Consider the following 15,846-nt stretch of genomic DNA (forward strand, 5'->3'; position numbering starts at 1 on the left):
GGGTTTTGTTTCTTCTTTTTTCTCTCATTCCTTTACGTGTAAGTTTAGATTGTTTACTTGAGATTTTTCTTTTTTCTTGAGATAGGCTTGTATAGCTATAAACTTCCCTCTTAGAACTACTTTTGCTGGATCCCATAGGTTTTGGATTGTCGTGTTTTCATTGTCCTTTGTCTCTAGGTATTTTTTGATTTCCTCTGTGATCTCTTGGTTATTTAGTAACGTCTCGTTTAGCCTCCATGTATTTGTGTTTTTTACAGTTTTTTTCCTGTAAGTGATATCTAGTCTCATAGCGCTGTGGTCAGAAAAGATGCTTGATATGATTTCAATTTTCTTAAATTTACTGAGGCTTGATTTGTGACCCAAGATATGATCTATCCTGGAGAATGTTCCATGTGCACATGAGAAGAAAGTGTAATCTGTTTTTGGATGCAATGTCCTAGAAATATCAATTAAATCTATCTGGTCTATTGTGTCATTTAAAGCTTGTGTTTCCTTATTAATTTTCTGTTTGGATGATCTGTCCATTGGTGTAAGTGAGGTGTTAAAGTCCCCCACTATTATTGTGTTACTGTCGATTTCCTCTTTTAGAGCTGTTAGCAGTTGCCTTATGTATTGAGGTGCTCCTGTGTTGGGTGCATATATATTTATAATTGTTATATCTTCTTCTTGGATTGATCCCTTGATCATTATGTAGTGTCCTTCCTTGTCTCTTGTAACATTCTTTATTTTAAAGTCTATTTTATCTGATATGAGTATTGCTACTCCAGCTTTCTTTGGATTTCCATTTGCATGGAATATCTTTTTCCATCCCCTCACTTTCAGTCTGTATGTGTCCCTAGGTCTGAAGTGGGTCTCTTGTAGACAGAATATAGATGGGTCTTGTTTTTGTATCCATTCAGCAATCCTGTGTCTTTTGGTTGGAGCATTTAATCTATTGACGTTAATTATTATTATTTTTTTTTTTTTTTTTTTTTTTTTTTTTTGCGGTACGCAGGCCTCTCACTGCTGTGGCCTCTCCCATTGCAGAGCACAGGCTCCGGATGCACAGGCTCAGTGGCCGTGGCTCACGGGCCCAGCCACTCTGCGGCATGTGGGATCCTCCCGGACCGGGGCACGAACCCGTGTCCCCTGCATCGGCAGGCGGACTCTCAATCAGTGCGCCACCAGGGAAGCCCCTGACGTTAATTATTGATATGTATGTTCCTATTACCATTTTCTTAATTGTTTTGGGTTTGTTTTTGTAGGTCCTTTTCTTCTCTTGTGTTTCCCACTTAGAGAAGTTCCTTTAGCATTTGTTGTAGAGCTGGTTTGGTGGTGCTGAATTCTCTTAGCTTTTGCCTGTCTGTTAAGCTTCTGATTTCTCCATCAAATCTGAATGAGATCCTTGCTAGGTAGAGTAATCTTGGTTGTAGTTTCTTCTGTTTCATCACTTCAGGTATATCATGCCACTCCCTTCTGGCTTGTAGAGTTTCTGCTGAGAAATCAGCTGTTGATCTTATAGGAGTTCCCGTGTATGTTATTTGTCATTTTTCCCTTGGTGCTTTCAATAATTTTTCTTTGTCTTTAATTTTTGCCAGTTTGATTGCTATGTGTCATGGTATGTTTTTCCTTGGGTTTATCCTGTATGGGACTCTCTGCGCTTCCTGGACTTGGGTGGCTATTTCCTTTCCCACGTTAAGGAACTTTCTGACTATAATCTCTTCAGATATTTTCTTGGGTCCTTTCTCTCTCTCTTCTCCTTCTGGGACCCCTATAATGCAAATGTTGTTGTGTTTAATGTTGTCCCAGAGGTCTCTTAAGCTGTTTTCATTTCTTTTCATTCTTTTTTCTTTATTCTGTTCCACAGCAGTGAATTCCACAATTTTGTCTTCCAGGTCACTTATCCGTTCTTCTGCCTTAGTTATTCTGCTATTGATTCCTTCTAGTGTATTTTCATTTCAGTTATTGTATTCCTTATCTCTGTTTGTTTGTTCTTTAATTCTTCCACTTCTATTAAACATTTCTTGCAGCTTCTTGATCTTTGCCTCCATTGTTTTTCCGAGGTCCTGGATCATCTTCACTATCAGTATTCTGAATTGTTTTTCTGGAAGATTGCCTATCTCCATTTCATTTAGTTGTTTTTCTGGGGTTTTGTCTTGTTCCTTCATCTGGTACATAGCTCTCTGCCTTTTCATCTTGTCTGTCTTTCTGTGAATGTGGTTTTTTGTTCCACAGGCTGCAGGATTGTAGTTCTTCTTGCTTCTCTGGGAGAACTTTTAAAATGGACTGAGTTTAAGGTTCTTGTGGAACATCCAAGTGGAGTGAGATGTGTAATGGGTATTGGGCATATGATCTAGAATTCCCACCATTAGTGTCAGTTGTGGATCATGGCACAAAAGGCAAACAGAAGTTTTCTTTACAGAAACCAGCATGGTTAAAAAGGTAGTGTGGCATAATGAAAAGAACTCAGTCATGGGATTTAGACAGACTTGGATTTGAATCCTACCACATACTACCTGCGTGATATTAGACAACCACTCTGAGCCTTTTATGCATGGATGGGCACCAAAAAAACCTGTCTACTTCACAGCTTTTTGAGGGCCAGAGTTCACTGCCTAGGGTCCCATAGACAGGTAGAAGTTCATTCCCTCTACTGAAAATGAGAGGATCTGTGAAGGCTCAGCCCAGCTTCATTGTAATCTACATGCTTCCTAGCTTAGAACCGTATAACATTAGTTTTATAACTCTGGATCTGGGTTGGAGCAAAAGGAAAAGAAACTCGGAGGCGAGCAAAACATTAGATGGAACTTGGCAAGTCTGGTTGGAGAGAAGGAGGGTGGCCGGGGGCTGGATCTCAGCATGTACCACAAAAGTGCCAGGCTGGCTGCTATTCTTATAAAGTTGGTCGCGGTTTGTTTTGGGTGTTGTTAGCCATCTCACTCCTTGCTTCTCTCCCATGTCCCAAGCGTATCAGAATTTAAATGATGTCATTCCCTATCTTTCATCCACACTTGAAGCTTTCTTTAACACTAAGGTATAAGTGACTGATAACAGCTCAGAGAAAAGTAGAAATATACTCCTACTACTGTGGTACTACTTCCCCTTCACATACCCTCAGCAGGCACAGTTCACAAGTTATAGCTTCCTTTCCTACTAGTTCTGACTTCACGATTTTTTTTCAAAATAATAGTCTGACAGTTACTACAAACTAAAAAGGCTTACTAAGGATGATGAAACTCATTTACCGTCATGGGGATAGAATGTTGTCTTTCACAGCGAGTATTTATTTGTAGTGAGAAACACCAAAGGGATGGAACTCTAATATAATTTCAGGTGACACATACTTATAAAGGGGACATTTGCATGCAGAACTTTTTCTAGGGGCCTCTGTAATCCAGTCTCCCACTCCATCTATGTATATTATTTGGCAAATAGGTTCCCAATAAATAAGTTCTAGACAAATAAATACATGAGTTGATTCCTAGCGACTGCATCATCAAAGCATTCTCATAGATGTGTGTCGGTTTCTGTGGACTAGACCAGCTGCAGCATTCAAACAGAAATTAGAGTCTTGGTAGACAATGTGCAAGCATGGGACCTAGAGTTGGACAGGAATTTTCTGTGCTCATTTGAAACTTGGCTCTGACTGTGGTTTCTCTGTCACAGATTTTTGGGATGGGAGAGTGCTCCCACAGGGAAAGCCATGTGCGCTGACATGGAAACCGAATGGAACCTTGGCTAGGCTAGGAGTCGTTGCTATTTTAGTCACTTCCAGATGTCTGCTATTGGAGTTTTAAGGGAAAGGGAAAGATGTGTGGTGTGTGGTGGGCCACAGGGTGGAAGGGGAGGAGGAGACCTCTTTTAAGCCTTTGTGTGTTTAAAACCACCCCTCAATATGCTACTGAGATGGATTGGATAAGGCTTTTAAAAATTGTGCACTTCAACAGTACCTCCTCTTTTGTTCACATGCTTCACTGCATATGTAGAAATAGATCAACTGAAGAAACCTTTGCGAAGTAATCAGGATTCCACAAAAAGGGCTCTTACCCCCACTGGTTGTGATCTAATATTTATTAAGTGCAGCCATTGAACATATGCTGAATGACACATACACCAGGTGAGTTAGCTGCCCCAGAAGCTACTGTGCTAACCTAAGAAGCTCACCAGATATTTGTTACATATCTACTTTCTCCTTTCATGTTATTTTGGAGGTGGCTTTTAATCCCAATACTGTCATTATGAATTACAAAAAGAAGTCAGGTTGTAATGTTTATGTATGTGAAGATGAGGCCCTTTGAAATCTTTTCAAAAGGGGTGTCTAGATCCTTTCCAGGAGGTCCTGGCACCCGCTCTGAACCAATCCGGGGGTCCAGGGACTTCTTGTTTCTTTGTTTTGCTGGGTAGATATGGCATTAGTATGATACAAGTCCTGGTAGGCAAAGAAAGCATAGGAGAAACAGTATAGCACAGCGGTTAAGCATATAGATGTGAATTAGACAGACCCTGTTCAGGTTCAGACTCTGTCACGTACTAGCTATGTGAACATGGACAAGTTACTTAACTTCTTTAAAGCTCAGTTTCTTCATCTGTAACATAGGTGTAGAGCTATTGAGTCTTTTTCAGGTGGGAAAGTGATGGTAAATAACAACCTCTACCTTGTAGACCCAGGTTGTGAGCTAACCAGAAATAAGACAAAGGGTTAGACAGATGGAGGTCAACATGCCATCTTTATTATTGTTAAAGCTGATATTAAAGAATATGGCATCTTTTTATGGGCAAGTGGGCTTCAGAGGCAGACCTTCCTACCCAGCAGTCCTAGACCAGGACAGGATGCCCCTCACAGGGACAGAGCACAGCATGGGATCTCAAAGGAGGAGGAAGAGTGGTGCCCCACCTCATCCCCATTCCTCACCCATGCTCTACTGTCAGATGAGTTTCTCCTCCCTGGGGTTAGTATGAGGCAGTGGAGAAGGGCTGGGAGTTTTACAGTTATGGTTCTTCTCTACATGGCAAGTAACAAGTGTAGAGGAAAACGATTGCCCCTAACGGTAGCCACTTCAAGAGGGTTCTTGTGAGGGTTCTGTAAGAAGAAGTAAGGTGTTCAGCACATGCTACCGGCTAAAAGAAATTTATTGATTGATATTATTACTGCAATTATCTTCTCACTTCACAAAGCATAGTAGTTTTAAGTTATTGTCAGAGAGATGAAGTCAGAGAGAATCTGGGGAAGTGGATATGTAGTAATACAGAAACAATGCTGCCAAGCTAAGAGTGAAGAACACAGTGAATGAGAGAAAGAGAGAAAGATGAAGACTATTATAAGGGAAGCAACATCAAAATATGCCATGTTCTGTGTATAGAGAGCAGTTACTCAGGTGGCTTTGGAAGATGGTTTTTCCAACCCTGGCAGATAATTTTTGGGAAACAGCATGTAATTTCATGAATAAACATGCTTGTTAGGGGATAATAGTCTTGATGAATGGAAGGTTGTGCATATTGGTTTCAATGTCATCTCACCTGCTCCTTGTTTTTGCTAAGTGTGAGCTGAGATGTGGCCTCTGTGGCTTATGGAGAACCAATCTAACTGTGGCTCAGGTGACTGGAAGTGGAAACCTGCCATGACACTTTGAGGAAGCACGTTTCAGATCCTCCCCCCAATATTAAGCAGGCTCTTAAAATTGTACATTTAATGACACCATGAAGTGTGTTTTGATGTTTTAATCAGTGGGCATTTCACGGTAATGGCTCCACAGCTGAGCAAGCCTATATTTGGTTAAAACTTTGGCCTATTTAGTAGTCCCTGAATTTCAAGTAAACCAAGAGGCTGTCAATCAATGTGGCAGCTGAAACAGTCACTCCATGAAGCAAAACAATAGGGCTCATGTCAGAGCCATCTCCCAAGTTTGAAAATTAATGTCATTTTGTTATTCCTCTTAGAAGTCGATCTTTTTTCTTTGAGTTGCTCTTCACAGCATCTGTTAAGTGACTTTGTTGTTGGATTTTAGGGGTTGGCTCAATATTCCGTCCTCTTTTATGGCTATTACGACAATAAACGAACAATTGGATGGATGAATTTCAGACTGCCACTCTCCTATTTTCTGGTGGGGATCATGTGCATTGGATACAGCTTTCTGGTTGTCCTTAAAGAGTAAGTTTCATTGGTCTCTTGGGAAGCAAGCAATGATTTCTGGAATCAAATGGAAAAATTAATTTGAGAATTGGATTTTTCTTTTTTCTGTTTCATGTCTAGAGAATGCAGAGTATTTAAGAGATAAAATGTGGTTTTAATACCTACACTAATGTTAGACTATTACATCTCCCAAACAAAAGGGTTGAACACAAGTGCAGGACTTTGATCATCTCACTGGGTCACAGTGATGGTTGCATGCCTATCCTGTGGTTAAGCATATTTTAAAATTGTGCTTTTTTGTACTTTAAGGTGTGAATCAATGTTTCAAACAAGACAGGGAAACAGCTGCTGACCCCTCTTTTTGCATACAGAGAGGTTTGTGACTTGCAGAATCAGCTCAATAGACAGAATCTGTTGTTCTCTGTTCATTAAAACAAACAAACAAACAAACCCAGAATAATCACTCATCCAAAAAATTTCAGCTGTGTAAGACAGCAAAAACAAATGGCCCTCAACGAGACCGTCATGATCAACTATATAGTCATGTTTTATTTTTGAAGAGGATTTATTAGAGCATGGAAAAGAATTTCACTGGGGGACTGATGAAACTGCAGCTCATTTTTTCTCCCTGTCTGAAATATATTTTTAAAACCTCACTTGAAGACACTGCAGAAACCTGGCACAGTCATTTAGGGCTATAAATAATATGAATAATGCCTCCTTTAGCTAATTTTCTGAACCAGTTTAGCAGGTGTTGAAACATCTCAATTAAAGTCTTCACCTTTTTATTTAACTATGCCCAAGGTAAATTGGCCTTTTGCTTCATTTCAGGGAAGGACCTCTACCTGAGGGTCCAAGTCCTCTTGAGCAGGAGCTTTCTGGAACAGTCTTTGGCATGCTTTGTGTCCTGTCCCTGCCAAACTTATTGGTTCCTCCGGAGAAAACTATTATGCTTAGTTTTTAAGCCCTTTCAGGACTTGAAAAAGGCCATAATGGAGATCCCATATCCAAAATCTTTATCTAGTTGTCCAAGTGTAATCAGAGACCCTAAGTATGTAAAGTATCTGTCTACCTGATCAAGTACTACCACATTCCAAAAAATCTAAGATATTTCTAGTCTTTTGGCCATTTTGATTTGGCAGGACTAAAGTCAAGGGTACAGTTACATTACAGAGGCCTTGTGAGTATCGTTTCCCTATTGGTCCTTTAGTTTCCATAGTCACTGAAGAAGCATGTCTATGGATGTCCAAGTCCTCAGCTTCTTCTAGTGACTGTGCAGAGGCTACATACCCTAGTGGGCTCTTGAGCCATTCTTCATGGAATCAAATACCAGCTCTAGCCCATTCGAAAAGAACTTTGACAAATTGTTCAACTGCTCTATTTTCCCATTTCTAATAGAGGTGTAATAACACCTTGATGTTAGGATGGCTATGAGGACAAAATGAGTCAGTACATACAAACACTTAGAACATAGCTGGCATATGGTGATTGACAAATGTTAACTGTTTTATTAGGATTATAATTCATAGACTTATTGAAAAACCAAACAAAGCCAACATGGTAGGAATTGAGGTCATATGATAGCCCCAGCAGTAGGGTAGTCACATATGGTTATGTAGTTATACATTAATAGATTTGCACATTTATTATAATAATTTTCTGGCAGATGAGTGTAAAGCATCTAGAACAGCATTATACAAAGAACTATAAGACCAGGTACATATAATTTAAAATATTCTAGTAACTATATTAAACAAATACATAGGTGGAATATATTTTAATAATATATTTTATTTAACTCAATATATCAAAAGTATTCCTTCAACATATAATCAATCTAAAATTATTATTGAGATATTCTCTGTCTTTTTTGGTACTAAGTCTTTGAAATCTTATGTATATTTCACACTAGTTGCATTTCAAGTGCTCAGTAACCACATATTGCTGGTGGCAAACTTATTAGCTAGTGCAGCTCTACAGGAAATGGCAGCTTTTCCTATTAGCTCAAAGATGCCATTTAGGATAGCTGTAGGGCACAAATTCTACATTTTCCCCCTCAAAGTCATCCATGTTATGCCACCCAAACCAGTCTGATTTTGGTCCCTCCCTCTGGCAGGGGACCTTTGGTTGTTCATTACCAGATTGGCAAGTAGTTTAAGCTCACTGGCCTATATGGCAAGACAATTCCAAAGCGATTTATGACTCCTACCCCACTCCTAGCCCCGGGGGCAAGGCTTGGTAGAAGAACAACTGATGAGATATAAATGATTGTTCAGAATCCTATATCATCTCTTTCCCCCACCACTGGCCCCAAACAAATACATTCTTGGAATAAACATGAGTGGCTTTATGGGATACATGACTCAAATCAAGGGAAACTAAAATTGAATACTGAAATCAACTAGGCAACTGGTGGACTTTGCCCTCTTGCCCATATTCTTTGTCTTCAGCATCCTCATCCATAAAAGGGAAGCAAATATCTATATTTGATTAATTAATAGGGAAATTGGAAGGAAAATTAGCTAGATATCCAAGAAAGCACTTTTAGATTTTAAGATAGGGTGACTAACTTTGTTGACCCAGGACTCTCCTGGCTTTAGCATTGAGTCTTGTGCCCTGGAAACCTACTCAGTCCCTGGCAAAGCAAGACTTCCATCATTCCTTGCAAATTATATGTTGAGGTAGCTTCTCAAAAGATATAGTTGTTCAAAAATATAACCCCCTTGAAAAAGGAGGAATTTTTGTTTAAGTATGTACACTTTTTTTCTCTACAGACAAGGAATGGAGCTGTACATGAAATATTCTGTAGCTATCAGGGCCATCTCTTAGTAAAAATGTGTTGTTAGCAGAGGTTGTCTTCAATATCCTTCCTCCCTTTCTTCACTCCCTTTTAGTATTTCACTCCCTTTCTTGTCAATTCCCACATACTAGATGTTCCCTGTTTGCTTGTCCGGCTAGAGCTCCCTTCTCTGGAAGGCTGTCTACAGCTACAGAATCTTGCCTGTGATAAAGCTCCATTCAAGACTTATCTGTCAAGTGGTCAGTTTTACTTGAGGCCCTGCCCTTTGCTCAGTGACAGTGTAAAAAGGGGTGATGGCATCTTAATCAAAAAAATCATTTTCTCACTAGGTTAATCCATTGGAAATGTTTGATTTTAACCCTTTTTGACCTACAAAAAGGCACTTTGTGTGGTTCAACGTATCTCATGGTATCCTAGCTTGGGTACCAGAATGAAGTTAGAAAACCTAAGCCCTTGACCCACCCCTGTGGTTTACTTCTGTATAATGGCCAGCAAATCACTTGATAATTTTATCCTTCAGCTTCCCCAACTGTAAAAAGAGAATAATATTAACTACTGTGACCTCTTGTTAAGTTTTTGAGAAGGACAAATATGATAATACACATCAATACCATTTGCAAAGGGTAAAGTGGTAGACTGATGTAAGGAATAATTATTTTGGGTTATTTTTCAAACACATTAGCCCATCTGAAATATATAAACCTCTGTAAGGAATAGGACTAAACAGTGGGGGAATTTAGATGACCTTAGAGACACCTGCCAAACTACATTGTCAGCTTTATGTCACTGTACTCCTTTCTTTTTTCAGTTCCACATCACTGCAATATTTAAAAAACTAAAACCTTATGGGACCATTTTATAATATATATCATATAATATTTTAATTTTGCACTTTATAGTGGTAGGGGAAAAAAAGGAAGTGGAGTAAGTGGAATATAGATTTTTAACCACTGAAGTAAGTAAATGTACTTTAAACTGTCCAAGCAAAAAAAAAAAAAAATTAAAACATCACTGATTAGAATATATGTAACCACTTGCTATTAAAGTTGTATAAAAATCTTGATTTTTGGTCAAGAGTTGTTGAGTATGGAAAAATTCCATGCATTCAGTGTAATCATTCTTTGGAAGGAGATTCTAAAGGGAATTGAAATCTGTGAAGGAGTTTCCTGATCTGACCTGGGTTAATCCATCCCTAGGCTTCACAGGGTCTGGAAACCAACTAAAATTGTGTATAACAGTTTAAGAGTCTATACATATGTTTTTCCTGATGAGGGGCCTGGTGGTTTTCATCGGATTTCTAAAGAGATCCTTATCCCACAAAAGTTTCAGAGCCTTGTATATGACCCTAGGAAAACAGTTTGGGAAAACGAATAAAAAATACGTAATTTTATATAACCTGTTTAATTGTTAAAATCATCAATGGTTAGTAGTCTTTTAATCTAAGGCCTAGAAAATGAACAGCTTAAAAAATTAAAACAAAAAAATTTTTTTAATAAACTTTTATTTTCTGGTTATTAGAACAAACTTGTTTGAAAGTATATGTCGTTTAGATATTGCTTCTCCAATTTCCTTATAATTATGATGTTTTGCTATTCCCTAACCTCCCCCTTTCTGCTTGTATTCTGGCTGCTGGATTAAACTTCCTGTTTGTACAGGATGACCAAAAATATTGGTGATGACGGAGGTGGTGACGACAACACCTTCAACTTCAGCTGGAAGGTGTTCACCAGCTGGGACTTCCTGATTGGCAATCCTGAAACAGCAGACAACAAATTCAATTCTATCACAATGAACTTTAAGGTAAAAACACCAACTTCAAGAGCCTTTTCTTGGTATTTCTAAGAGTAAAATTGGAGCCATTCCAAATGGTCTAGGTGGCAAAGTATCTTGACAATTAAAAGAAAGATTAACTCATCATTTCTTCCTACCAGGATCTGGGCAGGGTTCTGATTATGACTGGAAAATGATTGATGACCCATGACAACATTACTTCTCTCTAAATTTGGTAATAAAACAATGCCATTGGCTTGAAACAGCCAACCATTAGTAATCAGAATCAGATATTTTAAATAGTAGAACAATGCTCGCTAATTATTTACAGGAATACATTAGCCCAATATTTTAAATGACTCGAAAGTATTATTTTGTAGTTGTTTTAAAAAACTGTACTAGAAGAGACTTTAAAATGAAGACTATCTTAGTAAATATTAACTCAACCAGAATTTGTTTATAAGAATTCTTCCTTCTCTCTCTTACGTTTTCTCACTTGCTGGCAATATTCACCTGGTTTGTGGAATCCCAGATTCAGTTTACATTTTCATTCCTCACTTTCTGATGTTTGCAGAAACAATTCCTGAGTTCATGATACTTTTTGTAGCTCAGATATTTCTTTTTTCTTTCTGTTTTGCCTGGGTACAGGAAGCTATAATAGAAGAAAGAGCAGCCCAAGTAGAAGAAAACGTCCACTTGATCAGATTCCTGAGGTTTCTTGCTAACTTCTTCGTGTTTCTAACACTTGGCGGGAGTGGATACCTCATCTTTTGGGCTGTGAAGCGATCCCAGGAATTTGCGCAGCAAGATCCTGACACCCTTGGGTGGTGGGAAAAAAATGAAGTTCGTCTCTGCATGCTTTTTATGTGCTTAGAATCTGACATTTGAGATTTTGTGGGTTGTGCTTCAATGTTGGGACATGAAATATGGCCGCTCTTTACCTATCTCTGTCATCCTGACCTGAGAGTGAACCAACCTCGGCACACATGTCCCTATTCCAGCCTTACTTCCAAATCTGTCTACTGTCTGTTTTTCACTTTGTGACATTAGGGAAAGGTAGAGTTGGAAGAGAGATTAGAGCACATATTCCAACCAGTACGTTTTATAGACAGAGATAATGAATCTCAGATTAGGTGATGTGTTCATGGTCTCAGAACCATGGAGAACAAAGAGAGTTAAAATTTAGGAATCTTGATTTCAAGCTCAGCACTCTTTCCATGACCCTATGTTGCTTTCTCTGCAGGTCCTGCATCTATCTTTGAAAGATCCAATTGTCCCCTGAATTCTTTGAAGCAGCAATGATAAAGCCCTGGGTTCTTATGTTTATTTCACTGGAAACATTCAGATTGCCTCCCCCACTTTGGGCAGGACTGGGCCTCTCTCTGTTTTTCACTAGCAGCCTAACTGCTCCACCTCCTCTCCTTACCCTATTACCTCCCCCTCCAAATGCTATTCAAATGAGGAAGGCCAGCTCTTTGACAGGAATTAAATATTATGATTGTGATTTGTCTTCAGGGTATCTGCCCATTTAGCAGGTCCAAGAAAAGAGGTCAGAGGTAGATATTTAGAATCAGGAAATCACTGGACATGTGTTGTTTCTTGGGTCTGTTTCCTTTCATAAAATGTTCTAGAATACAACGTGGCATCATTTTGAACTTGGGCATTTTCAGTGTGTGGAGATTTAGACGGTGGGAAGTGTAGATTTCCCACACTGAAACTTCTGCAGAGTCTTGTAGACCAAACAGATTATGAAAGTCTTCATAAGCATAGAATTTCCTAGAAGAATCTTGCACAGAAAATGGTATAACCTACTTAAAACAAAAGGCTCCAAACAAAAACATTCTAGGTATTTCAGAAGCAGTAACACTGAAGATGGGAGGCCATGCATTTAAGAGCCTATGATGACATAGACATTTCATGGAAACCTGTAAAACAGAGAGTCATTAGGTGGAGTTATTTTACTTATTTAAAACAAAGGGGAACCTCAAAGCATTACTAAGTTTGCTTTCAAAATTATCCTTGCAGTTATGATAGCATTTATAGGCAAAATTATCATGCCACTTTGGTCCATGGTTTGTACTGATCATATTTTTGTATTAATAAACCACAGAAAAGGAGGGATAATTGATTATCATCAAAACGGTCACTCTTTGTAAGTACATGTTTAATATCCATCTTAGGGGACCCCTGATTCCTAGGGGCCAACAAAGGTAATAATGGGGATTCATGAAAAACTTTACAAATTTGATGAAACAGAATTTAAATTTACCTTATATAAGATTGCATAGCTCTGCCAAGTTTTTACTTTAGGCTGAAATTATATCAGGCTGATTTTATATTATGTCATGCTGACTTTTAGCTCCTGCTGGTCATACTTATACAATGTTCTTAGTCAAAAGGGAAAAACATATTGACAATTATTTTCTCAGTATAGTTTGGTAGTTCTAATCATTCAAAACATGGAGTCTACCAGGTGGAAATGGGAAATGTTAAACAGTGACAGTTTGAGCCAGGTATTCAGGTAAAGACATTGCCAGAGTCACCTGGAACCTGTTTTTTTTTTTTTTTTTTTTTGCGGTATGCGGGCCTCTCACTGCTGTGGCCTCTCCCGTTGTGGAGAACAGGTTCCGGACGCGCAGACTCAGCGGCCATGGCTCACGGGCCCAGCCACTCCATGGCATGTGGGATCTTTCCGGACTGGGGCACGAACCCTTGTCCCCTGCATCAGCAGGCGGACTCTCAACCACTGCGCCACCAGGAAAGCCCTGGAACCTTTTTTAAAACTTTATTTAAAGGTTTTTTTCCCCCCATTATAAAAGTAGTACATGCTCTGTATTCTTTTCCTTGACTTAATTTAGCCTAATAATATAATCATAAGTGTGCCAATCAATCTGGAGATAAGGGCCACAGATTTCCAGCTTCTCATATTTTCATTCTCTCTCTCTCTTTCATAAATCTCTTACCTTTGGCATTATAAGCCAGTTCTTCATTTTTGAAACTTTTCTGCCTTGGCTTTGATGACATTATGCCATGTGTTCTCCTTTGGTTTTTTCTGAACGTTCTCTCTGTTTTCTTTGATAAAGTCGATTCCATTTTCTTTCTTTCTTTTTCTTCTTTTTGCCCCTTATAGTTTGCATTCCCTCAAACTCAGTATTTAGTCCTGGGCCCATCTCAAGGAATTCATCCATTCTAACTGATTAAACTAGCCCATGTGCTGATGATTGCCCAATTAGTATTTCCAATTTGGACCTCATTCCTCAAGCAGATCATTTTCCATTTCCTTTGGAAATCTTGTTGTGAAGTGCAGAATCAGTTACCATGTATAACAGTAAATGTTCTCTGCATAGAAAGTAATGTAAATCGCATCCCTCATTATACTAGGAAACACTATTATTACTGGCACGTCTACAAGCTCACGCACATGTACATCTTGAAAATATGAGTTGAATATTGTCTCTGTTGTTTTAACAAGATCAAATTTTAAAAATGCATGAAATAATTTTAGTCTTATAAAATATCAAAGGAATGTAGCTGGAATCTTGCAAATTTGTAGGAAAGCATTAATTTTTAAACACCATTAACTTGGTTCACCCCTCGTGTCTTCTTGTAGATGAACATGGTCATGTCCCTCCTGGGGATGTTCTGTCCAACATTGTTTGACTTATTTGCTGAATTGGAAGACTACCATCCCCTCATCGCTCTGAAATGGCTCCTGGGACGCATTTTTGCTCTTCTTTTAGGCAACTTGTATGTATTTATTCTTGCCTTGATGGATGAGATTAACAACAAGGTAAATCTTGTGTCTGGATTGTCCTTGCCATCAGCATGTTGTTAGATTCCCAGTCTCAAAATTGCCAGAAATGCCTTTGAAATCTCTGTTGTCTTCATTTTTGTTTCCATTCCTCTGCTTTCTAGATTGAAGAGGAGAAGCTAGTAAAGGCCAATATTACCCTATGGGAAGCCAACATGATCAAGGCCTACAATGCATCACTCACTGGAAATACCACTGGGCCACCCTTTTTTGTGCACCCTGCAGATGTACCTCGAGGACCCTGCTGGGAAACAATGGTGGGGCAGGTAATGTCACAAACAGAAGTGCATAACAGTTAATGGATTAAAAAAGAGCAGGGTCACTATTTCTTCCATAAGCGTTGCCTGTTTTGTTATTACTTATTAATGAAAATAGCTGAGACTTATTGACTGTTCACCATATGCTGGCTGTGAATTTCATATATATTATCTCTTGTAGTCCTCACATGCATCCATTCAGGTAAGTAGTACATTTACACCCCTTTTACAGTTGTACGTAAAGGAAGGATATTTTAAAATGGTCTGAGGAAATGTTTACTATCTATCTGTGTTATAATAAAACACCCAGATTTAGATACAACCCAAGTAAATATTTAAGTGGGACTCTAGTTAGTGTTACCTTTTTTTTTTTTTTTTTTTTTGCGGTACGCGGGCCTCTCACTGTTGTGGCCTCTCCCGTTGCGGAGCACAGGCTCCGGACGCGCAGGCTCAGCGGCCATGGCTCAGGGGCCCAGCCACTCCGCAGCATGTGGGATCCTCCCAGACTGGGGCACGAACTCTTGTCCCCTGCATCGGCAGGCAGACTCTCCACCACTGCACCACCAGGGAAGCCCCGGTGTTACCTTTTTTCCATAAAAAAAAGAAAAGATTCTTTTGGGAACATACACTAATACTCATTTCAATAATGTTAATTTTTGTCAAATAATTGACCCTTAAGCATGAAAGGAAATACTATTTTAGGTTTGTTGTTTTCAGATGACTGTATAAATGGCCCCAGTCCAAGACTAGTGGTATTTTAGCAGATAAAAGAGATAATGTTTCATATGGCTTTCTGTTCAATAAAGGGAAACCAAACCAAACAAAAACAAAAAACCTACTTCAGGTCTCTTATTTCTATACATATCCAATTTATATTTTGAAAAGCCTTTAATTTTATCTCATTAGAATTGACATTCCTCATGTGCACTTCATAAACTGATTTTGAACTTTGGTTCATCCTTGATGGACATTTTAAAATATGTCATAGTGCTTCTGTCTGTCAGACGACAGTTCAGTTTCAGCAGTAATGTGGTCTTTGGGAAATTATTTGAAATAATTTTTTACTGTGTACTTATTTTTTTGTAAGATAAATGGAAAG

The 15,846-nt window shown here is 38.8% G+C and overlaps 1 protein-coding gene across 1 annotated transcript in view; it reads left to right on the top strand.

Annotated features, from left to right (window-relative positions):
- TMC1 (transmembrane channel like 1) overlaps positions 1 to 15,846 on the top strand; it is a gene marked incomplete at both ends in the record, with an annotated part of 112,251 nt that overhangs the window by 63,769 nt on the left and 32,636 nt on the right. The window contains 5 exons of the mRNA XM_079705859.1: positions 5,985 to 6,127; positions 10,565 to 10,709; positions 11,328 to 11,522; positions 14,290 to 14,469; positions 14,595 to 14,756. Coding sequence (XP_079561985.1) covers positions 5,985 to 6,127; positions 10,565 to 10,709; positions 11,328 to 11,522; positions 14,290 to 14,469; positions 14,595 to 14,756 — 825 coding nt within the window. The remainder of the gene's footprint in view (positions 1 to 5,984; positions 6,128 to 10,564; positions 10,710 to 11,327; positions 11,523 to 14,289; positions 14,470 to 14,594; positions 14,757 to 15,846) is intronic.

The sequence above is a fragment of the Hyperoodon ampullatus genome, assembly GCF_949752795.1.
Source record: "Hyperoodon ampullatus genome assembly, chromosome: 6".
NCBI lineage: Eukaryota > Metazoa > Chordata > Mammalia > Artiodactyla > Ziphiidae > Hyperoodon > Hyperoodon ampullatus.